Source organism: Macaca thibetana, chromosome X, assembly GCF_024542745.1.
Source record: "Macaca thibetana thibetana isolate TM-01 chromosome X, ASM2454274v1, whole genome shotgun sequence".
Classification (NCBI taxonomy): domain Eukaryota; kingdom Metazoa; phylum Chordata; class Mammalia; order Primates; family Cercopithecidae; genus Macaca; species Macaca thibetana.
The window spans coordinates 119,713,492-119,741,213 of NC_065598.1; the positions used below are offsets into that span (position 1 = coordinate 119,713,492).

Sequence of the window (27,722 nt, forward strand, 5' to 3'; positions counted from 1 at the left end):
GAATTAAGTTTTTCTTCCTGTTATGATAATGATGTTTCTTTTTTGTTTTTTCCCAGAAAGGAAACTAGTTTAACAGTTAGTTTTTCCCCTGGGTTATTTTAGAGTCTATAAGAAATACTGAGATTCCGGGACAAACAGACCATCTTTAAAATTTCACCAGAAGAGGCAAGAAGCTGCTAGTGAAATGAAAGAGAGGGTTAAATTAAGGGAAAAGAATACCCAGACTCCATTCATAGCCATAATAATCCTTAAGAACTTTCCTTCCCTTTCATGTCATCACAGAAATGTAAAATCTTTAAACAAAAATACAGACCTTAAGAATTATGAAATGTCAGTATACTTAAATCAGTAGCACTCGAACTTCTTTGTCCTGTGGAATTACTCCTATTTGAAGGAATTCTTTAATTTTTCCCAGTCCATCCTTCATTTTCCTACTTAATCGGAGAGATATAGTTAGACATTCACACTGCTTGGACAGGGATGAAGCTTTCTGGAATATATTGGATTATACATCCTATCCTTACTGATTTATCATACTCCGAATTATTATGTATATGTACCTGTATTGCTTTCTAGACTTTCTACTATTCCATGATCTGTTTATTGAGGCATCAATACCAACTTATTTTATTTACTTAAGTTTTATAACACATTGTGACACCTGGTAGGACAAGTCCTCATTCATTAGTCAATAGAGTTTTATATTTTTCTGCACATTTTGTGTTATTTAATGCTAAAATTATTTTACTTGCTTTTGTAAGCATGATTTTTTTCCTGTTATATTTTCTGTACTATTATTTTTTCCCATTATATTTTGTCATAATATTTTCAGCACATTTTGTGTTATTTAATGCTAAATTCTTTTTTGTTTGCTTTTGTAAGCATTATTTTTTCCTATTACATTTTCAGTCTCCCTCTATAACCCTGTTGCCATCATTCTTTCTAGATTTGGCCACTCTTTCTCCTTGTCAAATGCCACAAACATCTATTTTAACCAGTTGCCTTCATTTCCATATTACACACCTGTTTCCTAAGTTTTACTGATGTTTGTTTTTAATTACATGCTATTATAAGTACTTAAAAGTACATTCAGGACTGGGCACAGTGGCTCATGCCTATAATCCCAGCACTTAGGGAGGCTGAGGCAGAAGGATCACTTCAGTGCAGGAGTTTGAGACCAGCCTGGGCAATATAGCAAGATCCTGTCTCTACAAAAAATTTAAAAAGCTAGCAGGGTATGGTGGAGCACACTTGCAGTCCTAGTTACTCAGGAGGCTAGGGCAGGAGGATCACTTGAGCCCAGGAGTTTCAGGTTGCAGTGAACTATGATCTCATCACTGAACTCTAGTCTGGGTGACAGAGTGAGACCCTGTCTCTACAAAATAAATAAAAAACAAAATAATAAAGATTTAATGCATATTGAATTGAATTGAAAAATACAATTCATATTGTAAAACTTTCTGCTATGAATAAAACAATAATATACCTTGAGCTGCCAATTGTAGTTCCTTTGTGAGAAGGTAACCCCTAAAATCTCTTTAATAAATACTTTTCTGTACTTTTTAATACATTTACATTAATAAATGCATGTAGATACACAACTAATTTGTGGATATATTTTAACCCAAATAGTATAACATTGTTTACATTTTTCTAGAACTGGGAAATAGCTCCAAGACATACTGTTAAGTCCATATAAAATTAACTTGTTCTTTTAGACTGTTATATAGCATACCATCATAGTCTGGATATGTTCTATAGTTTAGCCCTTTACAAATGGATATTTAGATTGTTTCTAAACCTTTTTTCTATTGTAAACAATGCCTCTTTTTGCACAGGTACCAGCATTTCTCAAGAATACTTCTTAGAAATGAAATGACTGAGTTGAGGCCATATGCATTTTAAGTTTTGATAGATACTGATAAAACATTGTACCAATTTATACAACCACAATCAGAGTAAGAGTATACTTGTTTCTCAATACCCTTCACCGATGTGTCAATATGGAAGAGTGAGAAAAAGTCTCTTTTAAATTTTTAAATTTTTATTTCCCTGATAACTAGTGAATCGAGCATCTTTTTCCATTGCTTTTTAAAAAACTATCAAGATGAGATTGAACAGATTTCAAAATGGCTCACAGTAAAAGCTATAATATTCAGAAGCCAGAGTTACACCATGTACTTACTCTGTGGGCGTGGAACAAATGATGCAATCAAAGGACTTGAACTGACTTCAAGAGTACAATCAGCCAACCCTTCTGCATTCAGGAGACTGCCTGGATTGTTCCTAAATCCTTATAGGCAGATGAAAAATTGCTGTTCAAATCCTCTAAAGAGGAAATGGCATATATGCCTTCATAAGCTATTTTAATTTTAAAATTTTTCTCTCTCCCCATGAAATTCTCCCTTCTAGCCAAACTAGATTTCTCTGTATACTACTTACTTCTTTTCTAGTCTTTAAAGAATTGGAGAAGACCTGGTCACCATACCCCATCTTATAGCTTTTCAAGTACTTGAAGATTATTACTAACTCTCTTCTGAACTCTCTTTTCTCGGAATGAATGGGGGCCTCAACCTGTCCTCAATAATCTTTTCGACTATGATTTTAAATTATGTTGCTTTCTACATTCCAAATCCTCTGAGTCCTTAATACAAAAAAAGAGTAAAGAAGGAAAAAAAGAAACTCCCAATTTTGCAAAACACACTCTTGATATTTTGGCATCTTTCCGTCAATTCTGTACTCTATGCATCTTGTGGAGATATTAGATACACATTTTAGCATACTTTTAGACTTCCTCTGCCTTTAGAAACTTTCTAATGTAAATTAAAAATTATTCACAAATATTTGTAATAGCTACATAATACTCCAAATGCACCCTGATTTACCTAACAATTCTGATTCTGTTGCACACTTAAGATGTACCTACTTAAGCCTCAGCAATGGCGGGCGCCCCACACCAGTTAGAATGGCAATCATTAAAAAGTCAGGAAACAACAGGTGCTGGAGAGGATGTGGAGAAATAGGAACACTTTTACACTGTTGGTGGGATTGTAAACTAGTTCAACCATTATGGAAAACAGTATGGCGATTCCTCAAGGATCTAGAACTAGATGTACCATATGACCCAGCCATCCCATTACTGGGTATATACCCAAAGGATTATAAATTATGCTGCTATAAAGACACATGCACACGTATGTTTATTGCAGCACTATTCACAATAGCAAAGACTTGGAATCAACCCAAAGGTCCATCAGTGACAGATTGGATTAAGAAAATGTGGCACATATACACCATGGAATACTATGCAGCCATAAAAAAGGATGAGTTTGAGTCCTTTGTAGGGACTTGGATGCAGCTGGAATCCATCATTCTTAGCAAACTATCACAAGAACAGAAAACCAAACACCGCATGTTCTCACTCATAGGTGGCAACTGAACAATGAGATCACTCGGACTCAGGAAGGGGAACATCACACACCGGGGCCTATCATGGGGAGGGGGGAGGGATTGCATTGGGAGTTATACCTGATGTAAATGACGAGTTGATGGGTGCAGCACACCAACATGGCACAAGTATACATATGTAACAAACCTGCACGTTATGCACATGTACCCTACAACTTAAAGTATAATAATAATAAATAAATTAAAAAAAAAAAAGAAACCAAAAATAGAAAGAAGGAAAATAAAAGAAAAATTTTAAAAATACTAAAAAAAAAAAAAAAAAAAGATGTACCTGATTCCTTCCTACTTTGAATAATTGCTGTGAATAACCAAATTGTCAAACTTCTATCTAGAAAGACTAGATGGATTACTATAGTATTCTGTTTGTATATCTCATTCATGTAACGCATAGGATTCAGCACACAGTAGTAGTTTAATATGTTCTTATTGTCTTACATAGAGCCTGAGTCAAGTTTTCTCCAGAGCTGAAATCATTATTCTTGTCTTATGGAAATAATTATTATACCTGATTAAGGCCACAACCAAACAATGTTTAAAATATCGCCACTGTGTCACCGAAGAATACAGGAGTTACTTAAAAGAAGGGGGTGGGTTATATCTTGTCATTCCATTTAAGAAGGAGTTACTTAGCAGCCCAAAGAGATAGGAAAAGAATAAAACAGAAGTATAGGCACCTTCACCATCAGAGACTGGGTTCAGTCCATGTAATAGAGAAATCTAGATACAAGTTGAGTATCCCTTATTTGAAATGCTTGAGACTAGAAGTGTTTTGGATTTTGTGTGTTTTCAGATTTTGGAATATCTGCATAAACATAATGAGGTATCTTGAAAATGGGACCCAATGCCGGGTGCAGTGGTTCATGCCTGTAATCCCAGCACTGTGGGAGCCCGAGGCGGGCAGATCACATGAGGTCAGGAGTTTGAGACCAGCCTGGCCAACATGGTGAAACCCCGTCTCTACTAAAAATACAAAAAATTAGCCAGGCATGGTGATGGGCGCCTGTAGTCCCAGCTACTCGGGAGGCGGAGGTATAAGAATCGCTTGAACCTAGGAGGCAGAGGTTGCAGTGAGCTGAGATCACGCCACTGCATTCCAGCCTGGGTGACACAGCAAGACTCTGTTTCAAAATGAAAAAAAAAACAAAAAACCTGGGACCCAAGTTTAAATATAAGATTCATTTATGTTTCATACATACCTTATATACATAGTCTGAAAGTACTTTTATATAATATTTTAAATAATTTTCTGCATGAAACAAAATTTTAACTGCATTTTGACTGTGACCCATCACATGAATTCAGGTGTGGAATTTTCCACTTATGGTGTTATGTTAGTGCTCAAAAAGTTTGAGATTTTGGAGCAGTTCTGATCTCAGATTACGGATGCTCAACTTGTAATGTTGAAAAAGATTTCACAAATTCCCTCTCATGCAGGGAAAGCTGGAGGTGAATGTTTTTAGCATTTAGCAAAAACTGGAGATATTTCCAGTTTTAAAGTATTTGGCCCTGATACTAAAAATAGAGAAATGCTTTGTGTAAGCTAGCTTATAACTGAGGATAGTCTGAATAAATAAAAGATCCAGACAGGTGAGGATGCACTTGAGTTTATTTGTATTGTAATTTAGACTACTTAAAACATACCTCTTATTTAATTTTGTCCTACTAAGTTTTGGGTTATGTATGGCAGATTGGCATTATTTCCATTTTTTAAACAAATAAATTATTATCAATTAAGTAATTAGCTACCTGTCTCAGAAATTATTTGTAGGTTACTCTTCATGACACTGCTAGTATCAGAACAAGAAGGCCACTTTCCAGATAATTACAACTCCCTTTCCTACCAAATCCAGTTAAACTAGAAATATTATATTGAACTTTGTGAAAATATCACATTTATAGGTCGAATATCAGCAATTTCACACAGTTCAATCTAACATTAGGGGTGGGAAAAGAGGGAGAGACACGTAGCCTGACCATTTCCTTTAGTCTAGTGTCAACTGCCAGCTTCATTTGCAAAACGCTCACAAGGTCAAGTCTTTCAGTGACAAGACATGCAAGACTTTTGCTGAATGAAGCTCTCACAATGATATGTCTTTCTTTTGAGCAAAAGAAATACCTAAGCTAGAAATCAAAACACAGTAGCAAACTGCGTGCACGATTCAGTGTTCAATATGTTTTCTTTTCCTTGACAATCCTTGCCCTTGCCAAATCAGGATGACTGACACTCTTAATTTGCAATTTCCTAACTTTCAAGAGGGTTTTTTCTCTTTGATTGCTATATAATGGTTTACCTAATTATTTTTTTTTCAAGTTGCAGTTTCGGATGTTTAATTTCAAAATCAATTTGAGATGTCTTGAGCTCCATTAATACACTGTGATATCGCTTCACTCATTTTCTAGCAAAGCACTTACTTTAAAAAATGCATCATTCTAATGATTTTAAATTACTCTACAGTGCACATACCAATTTACAACTATTACAAAATTTTACATTTTTTTCCCAAAGCACTTCACGTTTAAAGATGTTCTGTATTTCAAGACAGAATGATAGCGTTAACTTTTAAAGGGCATGAATACGATTTAGGGCCTTTAAAATTTTCTGCCCTCTCTGATGTAGAATGTAACCTAAGTAAATAAAATTTTAAGTGTTCAGTGGGCATATAACATCAGCTTAGGATGAGGACACTATTATAAAATAATTTTCTTTTTATTCAAACTAATGACAATATTCCTTATAAATGGAAACAAACTCATTGTGTGTATGTGTGTAAGAGTAGCAATGTGTTAGTGTGTCAATTTACGTGTAAATATGCATGGGGTGTATATGAGTGGGTAAGCATGGGCTTGAGTGTGTGCATGAATGTGCCACAGTGTGTATATGTGTGATTGTGTGAGAGTGTGTATATATGTGTGAGTGCGCAAGAGTCTATGTGAATGTGAGAGTGTATGAGGGTTGCTTGATTGGGTGCATGTACATGAGTGTGTGCATAAGTGTGTTTGCACGTATGTGTATTCATGTATTCGCTTGACTTTGTGATAGTGTGTTTGACTGTATGAATATGCAAGTGTGAATCTTTCCATTTTAAATACATGCTTGGAGATCAAATGCTACTTGTACTTTTATTTAGGCAGTCATTAGAGTGTGCTCTAAGAATTACTTTACTAATCTCAGAATAAAATGAGGGAAATGAAGTACCTCCCAACTGTATCTATAATACATCTATAAGATATTTGCATTAAACACACACACACACAATTTATACCTTGCTTGAAATTTGCAGGGAAAAAATAGCTACATTCGAAATCTGCACCTGGTAATATCAGTTTAATAGATGTAAATCAGCTGCCAAAGTTGGGAAACCTTCCTTCCTCATTGCCTTTTAAAAACATTTTTGATTGCTTTATTCTCTCAGGATTGCTCATTCACAGTGACACATGCCACTCTCACAGCGATTGAGGATACTTTGGGATTAATAGTTAAAAGACTATAATTATTATCTGTTTTCGCCCCAGACCACCCTTGAAGTTGCAGAGAGCACTAGGCACATTTCTGGAATGAGCCTGATGCTCATTGATTGATACAACATTTTCCTTTTGTTGGTTAAAACATGCTGCTCTAGAAGGTAGAGGCAAAGCCCTGGGGGCCAAAGCTACCGTGTAATAAGTGCCAGGTTCAGGGCTAGAATCTTTGTGTACGTTATCTCATTTAATCTTCAGTACAACCTTGCAAGATAGTGTTAGTACCAGTTTTCAGAGGAGGTGCTGTGGCTCAGAGAAGTTAAATGAGTTGCTTAAGGTCATGTAGCTAATTAGGAGAGAGGCTGGCATCAATTTTGAGTTTGTCTCACTCTAACACTGTTCTTTGAATTACACCATGCTGAAAGGTATGACCTTTCTAGTATTTATATCTTCCCTCACTGGGAATGGGGTTTCTTTGCCTGCCTGCTACTCTCTGCCCCTCAATTGTCTTCTCTAACGACGCCTAAAAACTTGATTGATGTCAAGTTCAAATCTACGTTAGAGGCAATATATCCATTTTATGAATCATACGTCCAATGTTAAGATTCACTATGTACTTATTTTAGAGTATACTGGCTTGGTTAAACTCACTACTGTCTGTGTAATAGACACTATTTGCTCAATAACTATTATGTGCCAGAGGTTTTACACATATTACACCCATTTTACAGATAAGTACAATGAAGCTTCAAGAGGTTAGGTAATTTGCTTAATGATACATAAGCAGAACCAATACAGTCGACATCCTTGCAGACAGTCCTGTGTTTCTTTGGTTAGATCTGGGTAGGTCAATAAATCTAATGGAGCCTCAGTTTCTTCATTTATAAAATGGGGATAATGGTACTCTCACTGCAGGAGTCATAAGGATGAGACAATATACATAAAACATCTAGAACATATTAGATAGTTAATACATGATAGCTATTATCTGAGCCATTATTGTTAATGATGAGTATGGGCTTTAGCATTAAATAAACTTGGCTTCAAAAGCTTTGCCTCCTACTGGCTATTTGATTGAAAGCTGCTGAATTTCTCTAAGTTTTCATTTCCTCATTTACAAAATGAAGGTAGCATTTTACAGCACCTTTTCCTAAAGTATACTCCAAAGAACACTGCTATCTGCACAGTATATTTAAAAATGTGAGGTGACAACTGGGTTTCCTGATCAAAGATTCATGGGAAACTCTGGTAAACAGATTTCCTTATATAGGGCTTTTTTTAGTATCTATAATACGGGAATGTGCTTTGTGAATTTCCAAGCGGGAGCTAACACATGCAGTGTTTTTACCTTTCATTATACTATAAAAATGCGTTTTTGTTTTTCTATAATACATTGCAATAAAAGGATTATATAAAAGATACTTCGGAAAGACTGTTTTGTCCCAAAGATTAAATGGATAATATTTGTAAAGCACATATATAGTAAGAGCTCAATAAATGCAACAGTATTATTATTATAATTACCATAATCATCACTATAATCATTAAGAAGGAATTAGACAGAAAGAATAAGTTTAAGAGGTCTACTATGCATCATGGTGACTACACTTAATAACAATATATTATATAATTGAAAATTGCTAAGAGTAAATTTTAAGTGTTCGCATGAAAAAACAAAATAAGTGTGTGACTGTATTAGTCCATTCTCACACTGCTATACTTGAGATTGGGTAATTTATAAACAAAAGAGGTTTAATTGGCTCACGGTTCTGCAGGCTGTACAGGAAGAAGAGTGGCTTCTGCTTCTGGGGAGGCCTTGGGAAAGTTACAATCATGGCAGAAGGCAAAGGGGGAGGAAGGTATTTCACATGGTTGAAGCAGGAGCAAGAGAGAGGGAGGGGAGAAAGGCTGCACACTTTTAAACAACCAGATCTCATGAGAACTCATTATCACGAGAGCAGCATCAAGGGGATCATGCTAAACCATTCATGAGAAATCTAACCCCATAATTAGAGAAGCTCTATCTACTAGGCCCCACTTCAAACACTGGGGACTGTAATTCTACATGAGATTTGGTGGGGACACAGATCCAAACCGTATCAGTGAGGTAATACCTATGTTCAACAGCTTGATTTAACCATTCCACAACATATATATATGTCAAAACATCATGTTGTATACCATAAATACATACAAGTTTTTACTTGTCAATTAAAAAATAAAATTTAAAAAGCCTACCAGAGTGCAGATGATCTGAGTGAGAAAAGGCATGTCTAATACACCCCTAGGAGTAGGAGTCTACAAACTCTACAGCCAGAGGATTTCCTTTGCCAGATTAAGGCGAGCTACTCCAATGGAGGTAGAAGCTTCAGCAGACAACCTACCACATAATTCCATTGAGTGTATGTATTTATTAAAATAGACTTTTTAGAATCACCAAAAGGTTCTTTGATAACTAACATTTTTTTTGAAACACCCCAGGTTGGAATTCCACGGGTGAGCACTCTTATTGTACTGTACTTTCTGATTGGTTTTAATGTTCTCATACAATCTTGTTTTTAGCACAGGTATCTTCCCGTATATGAGTTTTGTCTCTTTCCCTCTCCACTTATCTAATAAACAACAGCCACCATAAAACTTGACAGATGTCAGGTGGACTGCTGCTGAATGCCTGACTCATACAACTGGATGATCTTCCTTTTGGTTCTGATTCAGTTTCCCAGCGATCTGGAAATGATTTGCCTTTGTTCTTGTATATCTCCTGCCAAGGTGCACACAGTTTGCTTAGATATATGGTCCTTTTAAAATCATCTTTAAACGTTTATCCATGCCCTGCTCCTTATGGTAGAGTTAATCATTCCTTGGGAGCTGAATTTCAGAATGGTGGTGAATCCTATTGCTTTCTACCAGAAGTCTTAAGGGACTGTGTGAGTTCCTTTCCCATGAAGCAGTCTTTTAGAGGGATATGTAATAACCCAAAAGGAAAATTCCTAACACAAATAAAAATGTATTTATACACCAACCCTGCTGGTACTGAATAGTAGGATGTGGGATAAATCTGTGAGAAATTTTCTCTGTATCTAGCCTGGAGGCAAACATAGATTTTACTTGCTGCATAGGACCATTTACTAGAATTAGATTCTCCTCTCTAACTACCCATCCTTAAGATGGATATTCTGAAAAAGGTAGCCATTAATCATTTCTTCACTATTTTGATCCTTTGCATAGCTGTTTCAGAGCTATGTTTGCATTTACATTTTGATTTACTATGTAAGGAGGCTGAGAGGTGGTGATGGACTGAGAGGCTTCAACACTGTGGGCATTCCATTGAGTCCCAAGGACCATTTCAATCCTGCCCTCATGTGCCTTAAGTGAGGGGCAGCTCCCATTATGGATGAATTGACGCTAATTAAAATGGATATATGCACTCTGTCCTACCGTCATAGTATCTGGTTTGATAAGAATGATGGGCAGAGAAAAACAAACAAAAAAATTCTGGCAAAGTTAATGTGGTGACTAGCAAAAATAAATTTAGAAAAGGCCATTTGGATTTTATCAGAGTCAAGTCTATATATGAAAAACTTATTGCTAAGTAAAACCTCAGATTTAATATGACCTTGTAGGAAGATGTGAATTTGGCCATTGCATTCCCTAAAAAGGCCAGGCTCTGTGGCAGTTACACAAGGTATGGATTTGGAGAATGAGGTCATGGCAGCTCAGATGCCAACCGACAGCTTGGTGATCCCGAGCCACCTCTGTCTATGTCCTAGTAATTCTCCCTTATATAGCACACATGATTTTTTAAACACAAGCTAAATAAAGCATCAGAGGAAGAGTTCATGGTTGGAGAAATATTCAAAGACTGTTCTAAATGATAAACTCTAATCCTTACCAGTTTGTTTAGAGTTATTATCTCCATAGGTCTTCTGGCTGGCTGGACCCAGAGTGTGTCTAGCTCATTTTATGACATTAAAATTCTACTTTATCCAAGTTACCAACCTATTACTTTATTAGACATTTTATCTAAAGCATATGCTGGTTTCCTTCTTGAGAAACTGAAAGCCTGAGTTTCTCCAGCCTATATTCTATATAAGAAACAGGTTATCGGCCGGGCGCGGTGGCTCAAGCCTGTAATCCCAGCACTTTGGGAGGCCGAGACGGGTGGATCACGAGGTCAGGAGATCGAGACCATCCTGGCTAACACGGTGAAACCCCGTCTCTACTAAAAAAATACAAAAAAACTAGCCGGGTGATGTGGCAGGCGCCTGTAGTCCCAGTTACTCGGGAGGCTGAGGCAGGAGAATGGCGTAAACCCGGGAGGCGGAGCTTGCAGTGAGCTGAGATCCCGCCACTGCACTCCAGCCTGGGTGACAGAGCAAGACTCCGTCTCAAAAAAAAAAAAAAAAAAAAAAAAAAAAAAAAAAAAAAGAAACAGAAACAGGTTATCGTTAGGTATTTAATTATTCTTTCATTTCATATTTGTATTCTTTATCATCTTGTGTAGAGCTCTGAGTATTAATGAATTGATGCTCCTCCTGTCTTAGGAAATATATTTATTCTTTTATATTTCCTGGATACGATTTTATTGTCATAAACTAGAAGTAGATTTAAAATGGTTACCCTTGCTGTCTTATTATTGCCAAAAAGGATTGTTAGTCTGTTACATTAAGACTCAAGTAATCATTTTTGGTAGACCTTCTCCATATTTAATCTACTTTGTCAATAATTTCATACTGCAAGTTAACTTGTTCAGTTACCTTGGTATTGGAATAGAATCAGTTTAATTTGGAATATATGTGTAGTTATATTTTCCAGGCTGAACTTGATACTGCCATATGCTAAAGCACTGCTGCCCAATAGAAATATAATGTGAGCCTTAAGTGCAAGCCACATATATTATTTAAAGTTTTCTAGTAGCCACAATAAAAAGTAAAAAAAAATTATTTAGTAAAATTTATTATTAAAATTAATTTAAATAATATATTCTATTTAGCCCAATATATCCAAAATATCATTTCATAATATAATCAATATAAAAATCAATAAGGAGATATTTTAATTAATTTTCCATACAAGTCTTGAAGAGGAGCTAAAGGAGAAGTGTCTCATTGGTTTCAATGAAAATAAAGGTTTTATTTTCACTGAGCTATGGGTTTGTCTTTATCTTGAGGACACCGTGAATCACATAATTGATCATTTTGCCCTCTTGTGTTGGTTAAGAGGGAGTTAGAAAGCTACAGTACAATTAGACATTACTTAGCTATGCACATGACTTCCTTAAATAAAGATTACATTTCTCAGTTCCTTTACAACTAGGTGTTTTCACATGACTAAGTTATCGATCGATAAAATGTAAGTGAATGTTTCTGGCAGTAGCTTCCGTGAGGTCTTCTTAAAAGAAAGTAGAGAAGTCCCTTTGCCTTGTCATTTCTTCATTTTGCCTATAGTGAGGATGTAATAGCTAGAGAGCACTGGCTCCCACTGTGTGCTATAGGGGTAAGAGCTCCATCCTAGAAACAGTACAGTGGTGAGCTGGAAGAAGCTTTCTTTCTGAAGTCACCATACAAACCCTGGACTGCCTGCCTCTAGATTTCTTTTGCCTAAAATAAAATAATACTTCTATCTTGTTTATCTCTTTTTTTCCCCTTGGGGAGGTATTTCCAATCACTGAACTATAATCTTAGCTGACACATCAGGAATGTAAATTTTCCTTGAATGTGATTTTATAATAAATAGTATGGCTCAAAGTAAAGGTAGTGAAGAGGCAGAATAGCTACTTTTTAGCTGACTTTCCAGTAAAGCATGTATCTGTATTCTGCAAACACAGGAAAAATACCATTTGGGTAGTGACAAAAGAACATAAAGACTTTGGAGTAGAAAGAATTTTCATACTCCTTCAAATTAATTCAGCTTTACAGTGTTTAAAGATGAATTTCTTTGAGATTTATCTTCTACTAATTTATCTTCTACTCACAAAAGATTTGTCTTTGAAATGTGACTTCACAATGAGAATTGAAATACAATGCCAACTATAGCTACAATCTATCATTATAATTTAGTGTCCACTATGGGAAAAGCATCATGCTATGTGTTGCACATATGCTATCTCATTTAACCCCTACAACTATATTACAAAATACTAATTATTTCCCTATTTTACAGGACAGGCTCAGATAATCCAAGCAACTTACTCAAGGTAACACAGTAACTTAGAAACAGGCCTGGGATTTGAGTTCATTTCTGTCTGAATTTTTCCAAGCTGAATCTCTGACAACTTTTATAACATTCTGATAGTCAAGAAAAAGGTCCTGGGATCCTTCCCCATATATGCTCATTGCCAGCTTTCTAGCGATTCAGTGGAACTATTGACAACAGGTAGAATCTGTTAAATTTATAGACGGCTCTCTGAATGGTATATTGGATAAAAGATATAAACCAGAAATCACGATACCTGTTTTTCATACTAACTATGTGCCTAATGAGCTATATGACTGTCCATAAGTCACTCAGCCTTTCTGGAACTCAGTTTCCTCATCTATAAAAGGAATGGGCAGAACTAGGTGACATCTAAAATCTCATCTATTGTCAATATTCTATGATTATGACAAGTCTGTCAAAAAAAGAAATGAACATAAAGAAGACTGTTGGAAAAGAAAGTAGGCAATCGTATTTAAAGTGCCTTAACTTTCATTGCTTGATATGCAGAATTCAATTTAAAAAATGAATGAACCTTCAATATCTTTCTTGGTAAAAAAGAAAAAAAAAATGAATGAACCTAGCAGAGAAGTGTGGGAAGTTTGTTTTGATTGTTGAAACTACTTATTCTTGACTCCACTATTAACCTCACTGGCTTTGCTATGGTTCCTGAAATGTCTTTTGAGTAATATTTCTTAGGACATTCTTTGCTAGCATGGAATAAGCTCTTCTAGTTTTGTGGAACTGGATCTAATATTGTTACCCATAGCTTAGTAGACTACATTCTTAATTTTACTAGAACTTAAGTTGTTTTATCCACTTAGAGTAAAAATGCTTATTACTAAAAATGAATTGAAATGTGAATTTAGGTTACAAATAGTTTGCAGATGTGTAAATTGAGACCCATAGTGGTTCACACGCCCAAGATTATATGGAGAGTCAGAGCTGTGCCAGGACATGGGTCATCTGCTGATTTGAGTGACCCAGAGATTTCATGAGGGTCCAGAGTGAGATAAAATTTTTAGCTACCTTGGGCCTGTGCAAGATTAGGGATATATATTGGGATATATATCCAATCTAGAAGAAAATGTGCCTTGCAGAGACAGACTAGAAGAAAATGATCTGTCTCAGGCTTGGGTCTATGAGGATGTTAAATATCAAGCCTCCTCTGAGACTTCATGGCCACTAGCCAGGTTTCATGTGGGTTTAGGGTTTGTATTTGTACTCTTTATTTGGCCCAAAAAATTGCAACCTGATATTTTAAAGTTTACGCTGATTTGTAGTGTAGGCAGGTTCATGGCAGAAACAGATGTAAATCCTCATCAGAAGAATACTTTCTTCATACAGGACTTAGAGAGATTTCCAACTTATTTGAGCTCACAATTTAAAAAAGCCAAAAACAAGAATGCAATGCATATCCAAGAGTTCAGAGAAGTAACAAATCATAGACCCAGATCCACAAAGATTTCATATGCTGTATTTATCAGATACTGTATATAAAATAATCATGTTTCATGTAACCAAAAATACAATTAAGAAGCAAAAAATTACCCAAAACAATGGGGCATATTTTTTAAAAAGTTAAGTAAATATTTTAGAAACAAAAAGTAATCATTGAAATAAAAAAATTAATAAAAGGGTTAGACATTACAATAAACATAGCTAAAGAGAGATTTAGTGAGCTAGAAGATAGATATGGAGAAATTGCTTATATGATAACAAAGGGAAACAAAGAGATGGTAAGTAAGAAAATGGAGTAAAATACATGGAGGCCAAAATGGGATGGACAGTCTAAGGGAACTTCCAAAAGGATACCAAAAGGGGGAAAATCAAGATTCAAAGAGATAAGGACTGACATTTTTCTATAATTTATGTGAGACATAGGTTCTTATATTCAAGAAGCTCAGCAAGTCCCAAGTAGTATAAAAATAATGAATCTGGCTGGATGCAGAGGCTCGTGCCTGTAATCCCAGCACTTTGGGAGGCTGTGGCAGGCAGATCACAAGGTCAGGAGTTAGAGACCAGTCGGGCCAACATAGTGAAACCCTGTGTCTACTAAAAATACAAAAAAATTAGCCAGGTGTGGTGGCGTGTGCCTGTAATCCCAGCTACTTGAGAGGCTGAGGCAGGAGAATCACATGAACCTGGGAGGCAAAGGTTGCAGTGAGCCAAGATTGAGCCATTGCACTCCAGCCTGGGCAACAGTATGAGACTCTGTCTCAAAAAAAAAAAAAAAGGATCCATACTGATTTTTTTTTTGTTTTTTTTGAGACAGAGTCTTGCTCTGTCACCCAGGCTGGAGTGCAGTGGCGCCATCTCGGCTCACTGCAACCTCTGCCTCCCGGGTTCAAGCAATTCTCCTACCTCAGCTTCCCAAGTACCTGGGATTACAGGCATGTGCCACCACACTCAGCTAATTTTTGTATTTTCAGTAGAGACAGGGTTTCACTATGTTAGTCAGGCTGGTCTTGAACTCCTGACCTCGTGATCCGCCTGCCTTGGCCTCCCAAAGTGCTAGGGTTACAGGCATGAGCCACCGTGCCCGGCCCATACTGATCTTTAAGAAAGGATATTGGGGTGTAAATTCTACCAGTGGCCTTAACTCTGAAGCATACACGATAAAGTAATTTGCCCTTCCTCTCAAAGTAAAGGAGTTCATTCAACTCTAATATGAAGAAACTATTACTTACCCTACTTACACCATGTGGGTGTTATGAGACTAATGAAATGTTTTTGCTAGGATACTGGAAATTTGGTAGCTGGGGTACAAGTCAAGTTCTTTATAGCAGACTCAACTACCCATTCAGAGTCTCTATGAGCCTGACCTTAGCAAGTTTCTAAGTGAAAATTTATTGTCCTCACTCTTTACTGAAGAACTAATTTATGTCCTTCCCATCCCTCTTCTCCTTCTCTCTAATGACTCAGAGAAATACATATGTAAATCAAATCTCTGGAACAGTCCTGTAGGTATTTTGCATCATCAAAGCTCAGTATGCAATCCAAACTCTAATAATGACCCTGGATCATGGCCATAATGATGAAATAAAAAACGCTGGTATGTATTTGGAGAAAAAAAGAAATAAAACAATCATATAAATGCAGGATATTTTTTATTACAGGAATAGTATCATTCAGCTTATTTGGGGTAAGTATATGGGGTACTCTTCTATATCTCCAAATATCTGATTTTGGAACACAGGATTGGGACAATTTATTCTGATCCTTCCCCATGGCCACTAATTTTTGCACAATTGAATTATGGCTTCCTTCAACCGCTCTCAGCCATCTCCACCATAGAGTCTTTCTACTTTACCCTCCCCTGTCAGAGAATTTCCATGGCAGCAGGGCAAGCTGTAGTGGTAGACACTTTCTCCATAGGATCTCTCATATACATGGACAGACATACCCTGTAAATACTTCCTTTTGGGATCTACTGTCACTTCATATAGCTAAAAATGAATTGAGAAAAATGACAAATAGTCAATGAATCTGGAATTCAGAATAAGAGTTTAAGGAAGGGGGATAATGAAACACAAGATTTACCTGTTTTCTTTTGACATTTCCATTGGTCTGTCCAAATGGATTCTTACTATACTGTACTTTATGTAAATAAGCCCGCATTCAGGCTTACTTACATTTTCTTGCTTCACAATTGCCATCTTATTTAAATATATGTCTCTGGTTTGAAAAATAGTTTTAAAGCTTTAGTGTCCTGGAACAGTTAGTAGAGTTAGTTCAGATTTATAGAGAGGCAGCTGCAAACTTACCTCTTACTTCAAACTTGTCAAATTGTCAAAAGTTTCACTATATGTTGCATTGTTGCCTGCTAATAACGGTATAACATGTGTGGTTTTATTGTCTCAGAACAAAAATGTAAAAGATGTCTTTTGAAACATTTGATATTTGATGTGCTTTAAATTGCCGTGCAATCTTAAATCACTCTGTGTGTGTGTGTGTGTGTGTGTGTATAAAGTCTTATGGCCATTAAATGAACTTTTGTATAAAGATAAAGAATTTTTGGATCTGAGATTATTTTGTGGTTTAATTTCTATTTTCATTTGGGCAAAAAAAGGCCTGGGGTGACAAACCATCTCTGAGTCGAATGTATGGCTACGATACCACTCTAATAGTGTGATTTTTTTCTATTTCATATCTACCTCCCAAAGATATTTCTGTAGATTCAGTCTTACATACTTAATTTGACTTGGAATTGTCTTAAGGATGCATGTGAATTGTATTTCTAGTGCCACCAATGAATTTCATTTACTTCAATAATCTAGAGTTAATGTTTTAATCTCACTGTAATGTTAATGAAATAGCTACCACGTTTTATGCAGATGCTTGTTTTATTCAACCAATCAAATCAGAGTTACCTTAATGTTTATCTTTTATTTTTTTACTGAGTAGAAAAAGAATTATTTTAAAATAAATGCAAGCACAGGTCTTCATACTTTGAATATCAAGACGAAGATAATGAAACCTACATATGAATTAGGCATAAGCTTTTTGTCTTTTATCCACTAAAAAGCACTATAAACCCTCCTATCATATTTCTGTGACTATCTATATTTCAACTTTTTTCTTGTCCCATATAATCTGCAGAAATGAACTTTAAGTCCAGGGAATTTGTAGCATTATGATAGTATTAACATGGTTGCTAACTAATAGAAACTTTTGTTTTTCTGAGAACTCAGTTACTGTTTCTAAGAAACCCAGGTGTGTGTCCGGAGCTGCAGGGAAGAATGTATCTGCAATCCTAGGTTCCTAATATGGTGACATTAACTGTCTCTTTTTCTACTGATGAAGATGCTAAATTCTGGATACCTTATATTTGAGTGGACTTTTCCCTTCAGTGGCATGATGAATAGCTCCATAGTTATCCTCATGGTGTGTGCATTACATTTTGAACAAAGATTCTTTAACAAATGGCATGTATGAGTCTGCTGTAACTGTTATGTGTAAAGGAAAAAAACACTGTGTACACATGAATCATTTCACAAGACCTAATAAATTCCTGGAAATTGCAGGAAAGTGATGCATTATATGTGCTAGACATGTAGAGTCAGATGAAAAATATTGATTATTGGCACTTTCAGTAAACGGGAGAACTAACAATGTTTTTAAAGCATATGGTACTTGTATAATCAAGGAAAGTTTCCTTAGCAACAATAATTATATAAACCTCTTACAACCTCCTCTTCTAATTATCTGTTTTATTAGTAGATTCATATCATCATCCATTAGGGAACACTTCAAAACATAATGAGACATTGTTATAATGAAGATATATACACATACATGTGTTTATGTGTGTATGTATGTGTATCTCCATATATAAAGGGAAATCCTCAAATAACATAGTCTATATATCGAAATGTGGATGTCCTTATAATGAAAACAAAGCTATTTACAATTAATAAACTCAAGAGAGTTTATGAACTAAATCTATGAACCATTCATAATCAGTGTCAATTGTTCAATATACAGCATTAATAATCATAAATCTCAGTGTTGCAAAAGAACTCAAGGTCCATTTTGCTAATCTTCTACCATTTCACAAATGAGGTGGCTAAGACTAAAAGAAATTAAGTTACTCAAGGTCACTGTGTGTGAATACATGCACACCCACACATATACTGTTATCTTTCTGATGGACAAGGTAGATACATGTCATAGGATAGTGTAAAAAGAAATATCCTTATAACAAAGCCTTCTGACATGTTAAGGAACTAACCTTCCTTAGAAGGGGCACATCATGAAAATGCCTTATATGATTTCTGCTGAATAGCAAATAGTATGTTCAAGGCCTAATGTTTCACATCTCTCCAGCTGATTAACCCACTTCTAAGATACAGCGTAATAAGAGGGGATGGTAGTAGAGAAAGGACAAGAGTTGACCTCCCTATTAAACGCTTATCACTTATAAATTTTGCTGTCAGTTATTTGCAAGTAATGACAGAAGGAGTGGTTCAGAGGAGGTTTCATCAAGAAGAGAGCAATACAAAGTTCTAAACTGCTTTTATGCTCCCTTTCAAAGACTGTGTGACCAGGATAAGTCAGCTTTTACAAAAGGAATATAGCAGACACGTTGTACAGTGCTGATCTCAGAGCCTAGGGCCAATACTCTTAGAATAGGCTAAATGTATTACTGAGATTTCATGATAAGGAGTTATGTTTTAACGGAGCATTTGACCTGTGGTATATCCAAATCTAAAGCACAGTATAACAAGCTTCTATTGTCTTCCTCTTCAGGTATTTTTAAAGAATGAGTTAACCTTTGTGAAGTGCCATGAGATCATCAGGTTAAAGCAGCCTATATCAAATATCATTTTAGAGCTGCTAACAACACTCAATGTACCTAGAAATACAGACTGAAAATAATCAGTAAACCATTCACTATAGTCCCCCTGGTATCAGAGCAGCACAGTTAACATGCTAACAGCTAAGCTTCATGTGCTTAGTGGAAGAAAATGATCAATGGCAAAGAGCATATCCACCTTTGAAATGACATGATCCATTATAAGAATCAGATGTTAAATTGCTTCCTGTACTGAGCACACTCAATTAAAAGTCTGCACAGTGAGATCATCTCGATGGTGAAATATGCTCTGTGGGAACAACCTTTATGGAGCTTAAAAATCACAGAAGGACTACTCCTACCATGACACTGGAGATTTGGAAGGCATTTCCTTCCCTTATTTTTCAATCTGCTAGTTTATTAGGAAGCCTTTTGCCTGAGAGGCTGCTGAGTTTTGGGTCATACCTATCCACCCTTTTGCTTCTGTGAACAAGAGATGATTCTAGTGATCTTTTTCCTTTGTGGTCCAGAATGGATGAATGTGGCTTTGGTCCAGACCTCTGTACAAAAATGTGTCACTTATGTACTTGGTATTTGATGTTCTTCATCTCGTTTTCAGCAAGCTAATCTATTCACCTGAGTTCTGTCTCCTTGTCTAACTTTTCCTCCTTCCTTTGGCAGGAGTAGGGCCTGAGGGCTGAAAAGAATGCTAGACATTACATAAAATCAGCAGACCTGGTTTCTTCTGGCAGGTTTGCAATTAGCCAGGTCTATGACCTTGGACCAATTATTTAACCTTTCTGGTTCTCAGTTTCTTCATGTTTAAAAAACTCATATATTTCTTGTTCATTTTTTACCATCTGTCTCTCCCTGCCAGACTGCAAGCTCCATTAGTGCAGGAATCTTTGTTTTCTTCACTGATATATCCCAAAAGTGTAGCAGATGGCACAAAGAAGATATTCAATGAAAATTTGTTTAATAGATGAATATTTCACATCTCAGTTAGTAGTGTTACCATTCATCCAGTCTCCCAATATAGAAATCATGGAGTCAGTGAAAATTCCTGTCTCCCCTTATACCCACATAGTCACCAAGTACTATTTTCTTTCTTTCTTTTCTTTCTTTCTTTCTTTCTTTCTTTTTTTTTTTTTTTTTTGATGGAGTTTTGCTCTTGTTGCCCAGGCTGGAGTGCAGTGGTGTGATCTCAGCTCACTGAAACCTCCGCCTCCTGGGTTCAAGTGATTCTCCTGCCTCAGCCTCCCGAGTAGATGGGACTATGGGTGCACGCCACCATGTCTGGCTAATTTTTTTGTATTTTTAGTAGAGACGGGGTTTCACCATGTTGGCCAGGCTAGTCTCGATTTCTTGACCTCATGATCTGCCCGCCTTGTCCTCCCAAAATGCTGGGATTACAGGTGTGAGCCACTGCACCTAGCCCCAAGTGCTATTTTCTAGCCCCTCTCATGTCTGTCCTTTCCTTTCCATCTACACTTAAATTCCCTTATATCAAGTTTGCATCATTTTTTGACTATATTCTGTAAACCACTTACAGAATGACTTTGCTAAAATGCAAGCATGATCATGACACTACCTTCTTTAAACACCTTAAATGGCTTTCCTATTGTCCTCAGGGTCAAGTCCAAGCTCCTAGGCATGGCATACAGAGACCTTCATGATCTGTGGTCTTTTGTGATCACTTCCTCAACCATCAGTTAATGTTAAAGACTCTGCACATTGTATCTCTCTCTCTATCTTTTAGCAATTAGTTTAAGGTATTTTCATCTTTATTCACACTTGTCTCCCCAACTATAGATGTTTCATCCTTCTTTGTATACTATTGCCTCACATGCTGTCGGAGACATAATAGGGGCTCAGGCTCAAGAAATGTTAGGCAAATGAACAAGTAAATGAGGAGGTTTGACTAGTGCAGTAGTCTCACACTGTGAGGCAAACTGCTTAACTTCTCTGTGCCTCAGTGCATTAAAATCCATAGGGATGCTGAGGTGGATGGAAGAGGAACACTTAATGAACATTGAATCAGATATCTACACTTTTTTCCAGATCTAATATTCTACAGGGCTATCATTTTTTTTTTTCTCATTTCATTTGCTTTGGTGGCTAAGGATTGTTTGAGGTGAGAAAGGAGTGGGGTAGGGTTTAGGATACTTCATCTGGAAGAGAGAGAAGGAGGGGGCAACATACAGGCATGTTCATAATTACCCTTTTCCTCCCCCTCTGTGATTTTCTTCTTGGTCAACAGGACTAGTGCATGTCTTTGTGTGTTAGGGAGTAGGAATGGGCAAGGAAAGAGAAACTCTCAGTACATTGAATTTAATGTTAACTCAATGGAAGTACAAACATTTGAATTTATGCAACTGGAGAGTAGTACATTACCAGGAATTTTATCTAATTCTGAGGCATCAGGAAGGGCACATAAAGGATGTGAGTGATCTGAAGGAGCAATTATATGATTCAGAATCACTGTTTGATCAATATGTATTTATTAAATCATATATAAAGAGGCAAGCTTTTGACTCACTGTAAAGCAACCTACCATAGTAAAGACATTAAATGTTGGTGTTCTCTAGGGTTCTGATTTTCTTCATTCTCATTTTCTACACTCTCCCTGGACAGTAGCTTGCCTTCCTGTGGTCCCAACTATGTTCCAAATATTTGTCTCTAGCTCAGGATTCTTCTCTAAGTTTCATTCTTGACTATCAACCCCTCGCTGGCCATATGCAAGTGGGATCTTCTGCAGATGCCTATGACACAGTATGTCCACAACTGAGCTCACCATAGCTGGCCCCTCTGCCCCAAACCCACTTTTCTGCCTATGTCTTTTCTCTCTCAGTTGGTGGCACTTACTTTTACCTAGTCATCCAAAGCAGTTACCCTGTCTCTTTTCTCTACATCTACCGTGGTCATTCCTCTCTAGTCTGTTTCCACCTCACCATTCTCACAACTACAGCTTCAATTCAGGCCCTTCTCACCATCATGCTCCTTGACTACTCCAATAATCACATTGCACATGTCTCTTAGTTCCTTATATCATTCAGCTACAATTGGTCTTCTCAGTGCTCTATCTCAAAGGCAGTTTGTTTTAAATCACTTAATGCTTTCCTATTGTGTCAAGAAGAAATGCAAATTCCTCAGCATAGTGTGTAAATAAAACTCCCTTAGTTCTAACCCCTGCTCATCTCACCAGTTTTATCACCTTCTGCACTCCTAGGCTATAGCTATACCCAATGGCTTGCAAGTCCCCAAATGTGTCATTTAGATTCATAGCTCTATTTCTTTGTTTAAGCTGCTCCTTCTGCCTGAAATGTTCTTTCCTCTCTTGTCCATGTGATAAACATGCAATCATCATTCTGGTGTTAATTCAAATGTTAAGACTTCTACAGACCTTACCTGACTGTAAGGCTTCTTCTCACAAAAATAGTCTACTGCTCCCTCCTTTGTGCTCTGTGACACATGGCCCTGGACATGGTCCAACAATGATACATTTGTATACGTGGTGAGTTAGATAATAAATTTCTGGAGGACAGTGCAGTATAGTGGTGAAATATATGAACTGTGAAGCCAGAAGGTATATGGTTGTCTTTGGGCAAGTTATTTCACCTCTCAGTGCCTTGCTTTCCTTATCTGTAAAGTAGGCATAATTATCATACTTATAGAGTTGTTATCAGTGAGTTAATATATGTACAATGCTTACAATAGTGACTAATACATAATAATTATTATGTGTTTGCTATAATAATAATAACATTAATATTATCATTTTAAACTTAAAGTTCTAAGCCATGATACGGCATCTGAAACATGGAAGGATGGAAAGTATTCAATAACATTTAGTAAGTAAATTAATAATCAAGTTAGGTCCCTACTGTACAGTCTCATAATACCCAGAAACTTTCCCTTTGTAACCTTTTTCTAACTTGTTAAATGTCTCTCTGACTAAACTGTAGGATCCATTTGTGCAAGGACCCCATCCACCTTGTTCACTACTATAAACCTAGCATCAAGCACCATGCCAAGAACTTAGCAGGCACATGTATATTTGTTAGACATAAAGGTTATATGTGTATATAAGGATATAGATATATATAGTTTTTAAGATTTTCATCTTAGTTATTAGATTGCTTTTAGCATTTTGATCATTTTCTGAAATTGTAAAATGCATTCCTCTTTCCTGTATTACACCTATGTGAGGCAACAAAATTTCAGTGAAGTATTGTTAGAACTGCGGTGAATTATTATTCTAAAATTAAACCTCTTAACAGAGAAATCCTCCTCTTTCCTTACAATGTAGGATCACAGACTTTTCAGCTCATGAGTTAATTCAGTGGTACAAAAAGTCCCACAGTGCTTCAATCCTTCCTGCTTACCATGTCATTTTACATCTTTAACAAAATTCATAGGCAGAGGCTTTCTAAGAGTTACCACTTATTAATTCTACTTATTTAATGAGTACATGGTTTGAAGATAAGAAAAATGGTATAAAGAATGACTCGTTATTTTTAGTGCTTATAATTCAGGTGAAAAGACAAGCCATGTGCACACACATCTACATCACAATGCTTTCTGTGCTCTTTAGCAATGTGCATGATAAGATTTCAGGGGATCCTGTCCGGCGCTGTGGCTCATGCCCGTAATCCTGGCACTTTGGGAGGCCAAGGCAGGCGGATCACGAGGTCAGGAGATCGAGACCATCCTGGCTAACACGGTGAAACCCTGTCTCTACTAAAAATACAAACAAATTAGCTGGGCATGGTGTCACGTGCCTGTAGTCCCAGCTACTTGGGAGGCTGAGGCAGGAGAATCACTTGAACCTGGGAGGCGGAGGTTGCAGTGAGCTGAGATCGCATCACTGCACTCCAGCCTGGGTGACAGAGCAAGACTCCATCTCAAACAAAAAATAAATAAATAAATAAATAAATAAATAAATAAATAAATAAATTCAGGGGATCCCTGTTGATGTGATCAGCAAACATTTTATGGAATGGCCAAAATCATAGGTAGTCTTGGTGGACGGGTTGGATTTCACTAGGTGGAACTACAATAGCATCTCATGAGGAGGAAAAGGCATGGAGAGAAGTAAAAAATATGGTTCACTAAGGGTAAGGAGAGCACATAGATTACTTTGGCAAAGGAAGGATTTATGCAGGAAGCAAAAATAGAAGATACGCTGGAGAAAGATTTTTGGAATAGTTTGTGGTAGGCTTTTGATCATAGACTAGTTTATCTACAGATAATGGGAAACCATAGAAGATGCTAGAGTAGGGAATGAAAAAAGGAAAGCAATATTGTAGGAATAGCAATTGAGTGGCAATATAGCAATATGTAAAATGGGATAGAGTTCCTGGGCTAAGCTGTGTTTTTAAGTGATGGGACACCCAGTAGAAATATTTCGCAGATCGTTGGAAATGCCAGATTATTTGAGTTTGGGAGAGATATAATTTGAAATAATCTGCACAGAACTGACAGTAGGAGACTTGGGAATGTATTAAATAACTGTAGGAGAATACAAAATGAAGACAGAAATTCAAGCACAGACCTACAATGAAAAACAAGATGAATAAAACAGGTAACAGCATGTTATAAATAAAAATGCAGTAAAATACTAACCTAGGACATACCTGGAAGCCCCTTATGACTCACAAAGATGTATGGATCACATTTTAAGAAGCACTACCTTAAGGAAGGAATAGTTAGAATTTAAGAGTAGAGGAAGGAGAAGGAAATTAACTCCACCACACCTGTTGAACAGTCAGATCCTGTCCACTTGGGATCACAGCTGCATACTCCAGTGTCCAGAAGAAAAGTTCCATGTCCTGAGCACTGCTCTTGACATATAGGAAGTGGTGTTTCACAGTTAACTCCTCCCCAGCCAGTAGAACAGTGACATTCTCCTTTTACACAGATGCCATGGTTGGAACACATTGGGTCTAAGCAGTCCTCTGAAGGCACAAAAAAGTAGGGGGGAGGGGTGATTAATAATGAACAGGTATGGCCAATGTACCTTAGTATGATAAAATGGAGATTACATTGATTTCCTAGTTTTATATCATCAATGCTGCTTTAATTAGGTAATAAAATGACTCATGCAAACACTCTGTCCAAACCATATTATTAACACTTCAAAATATGGTGGGGTATCATAATGGTTGTAACCTAAATTTAGAAGGAGAAGGAAACAACGCATGTGCTGTGTGAGACTGTGAACAGTGTGCAGTACCCCCACACAAATAAGTGAGTGGAGTACTGTGGACCTTCATCAGGAATTGCTCAACTTCACAAAACAGCCCAAGAGTTTTTGGTAAGTCATTCCTTATCCTTTCTGAAACTGGAAGCATAGCTCCCAGAGAAGACTTTTATTTGATAAGTCTAGAGGAGTTTATATAAATTTTTGAAATTTGGATTATTCAAGGTATTGGGTGAGGTGAATGCTGTTGCATGAAATAATAAAATTTACATCAATTTATTATAATCTCTCATTTATTCCTTAGAAGTACTGAAAATGCAATATTTTAAATTTAATTTAAAAATTCATTTCTTCATGGCTTATCCTTCTATGAGAACACAGTGACATAGTTTTCAATGTCTTAGAATATCACAGACCCAATTCCATTTGTCTCCGATTCTGTGAGTCTGGAAATTTTTGTATACATTCTAGCAAATGTATGTATTGTTTTAGAGGTAGATCTTATGCTTGCCTTGGGGAAAAATTGTTTTGTGCTTTTAACTAGTAACCAATCCATGGGAAATAGAAAGGTTGATTTCCAAATTTCTAGTCTTTCCATACAAATAAAATGAGACTAAAATAACTAATCGTAATGAGGATGTATGATTTGAATTACTTTTCTAGCAATGAAAATAGACCATGACAACCTGCCTGCATTTCCAAGACTGCCTAGTTTTAGGGTGTGGCTTCCGTCCGTGGAACAGAGTAGGTCTAACTAAGCACTATTATAATTGGTGTTATTGCCACTATAATTAGCCCAAGATCTTGGAGTCATTAGCACAATACTTTATTATCTGAGCTAATAAGCAAATAAATACCAGAAGGTACATCTAATTTGATTCATGATTTGAAGAGAGAGGGAAAGTCCAAAGTATAGAATCTTTTTTCAGAAGGAGGCCATTTTGTTATATTAAAGAATAATAATTTTAATAAAGTAATATTTAACTTAATATAGCCTATTTTATTAAGAAGCCTGCTTCAATGTATTCATGGAAGTCATATTTAAATCATTCATGTCATATTGTCATATTTAATTTAGAAGCACAAAATCATATGGCTAAAGGGGCCAGGCAGGAGGCATACAGGAAGGAAATGGGCCGTATGGAAGAAAAAAAGGGTGTATTGGGAGCAAACTGGAAGCAAGTATCCTTTTAAAAAGAACTGCTGCTACTTGGCTCCAGTTGATTGCCACCACGTAGCAATGTGGGCCCAGGATCACCAGATTTTCTAGTGTTTAAAGAAGCCAGAAATAGGAATTTTCATATGGCACTTCCCTATTTTTAAATTTTGGCAAATAAGTCACATTAAACAACAGTAACAACAGCAACACAGTGTGAGCCAAACAAAACCCATTCAGAGGCCTGGTTCAGCCTGTGGGGTCCTGCTGCAATGTTTGACTTAAAACATTTTTTTCTATTGCATTGGAAAAATTTATACCATTAAATGTGCTAAGCATTATTCCTTAATATCTTGGTTATTCTACAAATATTCTTAGTGACCCTGGAGAAGGCTAATTTAAGTGAACTCTTTTTTAAACTGCTTAAAAAATTTAAATTAGAGGGGTCTAAATTAATTAGATTACATGTTTTTCATGGTAATTTGTAGATGTGACAGTATTTTTTTACTAACACTCTGTGGGTCTATATAGCATCTGAATTTACAACTTAAATATAATTATTTCAGTTGGATCACCATAAAAACATTTTCTGAAAGTAACTCAGCAACTCCAGTGCCTTGTCTAGGCCAAATGGCATTTATTGGAGCAGATATAATCATCACACCAAAATTCTACTATTGTTAATGGGAGGTGAAGAGCTAAAGTCTTGCTTGTTCATGGAGTGGAATGAGATTAAACCCTTTAGAATGCTGTGTAATAGTCTTAATGAGCCATCTTTAAAAGACAATTATTGTGCATTTTCAGCAGCCTCTTTCCCGAACAACAGTTATGATGAGACCATCTCCCATGGTAATGGTTTAATATTATTTCTGAAATCAGTCTTGTTTGAGGAATGTAGCATGAAAAACGTCTAATTACTATTAAACTTATTTTCCAGTGTGTCT

General features: G+C 36.4%; 1 protein-coding gene across 1 annotated transcript in view; it reads right to left on the reverse strand.

Annotated features, from left to right (window-relative positions):
* The window catches only part of TENM1 (teneurin transmembrane protein 1), a 498,746-nt gene that overhangs the window by 238,035 nt on the left and 232,989 nt on the right, over positions 1 to 27,722 (reverse strand). The window contains exon 9 of the mRNA XM_050776593.1: positions 25,177 to 25,377. Within this exon, the coding sequence (XP_050632550.1) occupies positions 25,177 to 25,377 (201 nt within the window). The remainder of the gene's footprint in view (positions 1 to 25,176; positions 25,378 to 27,722) is intronic.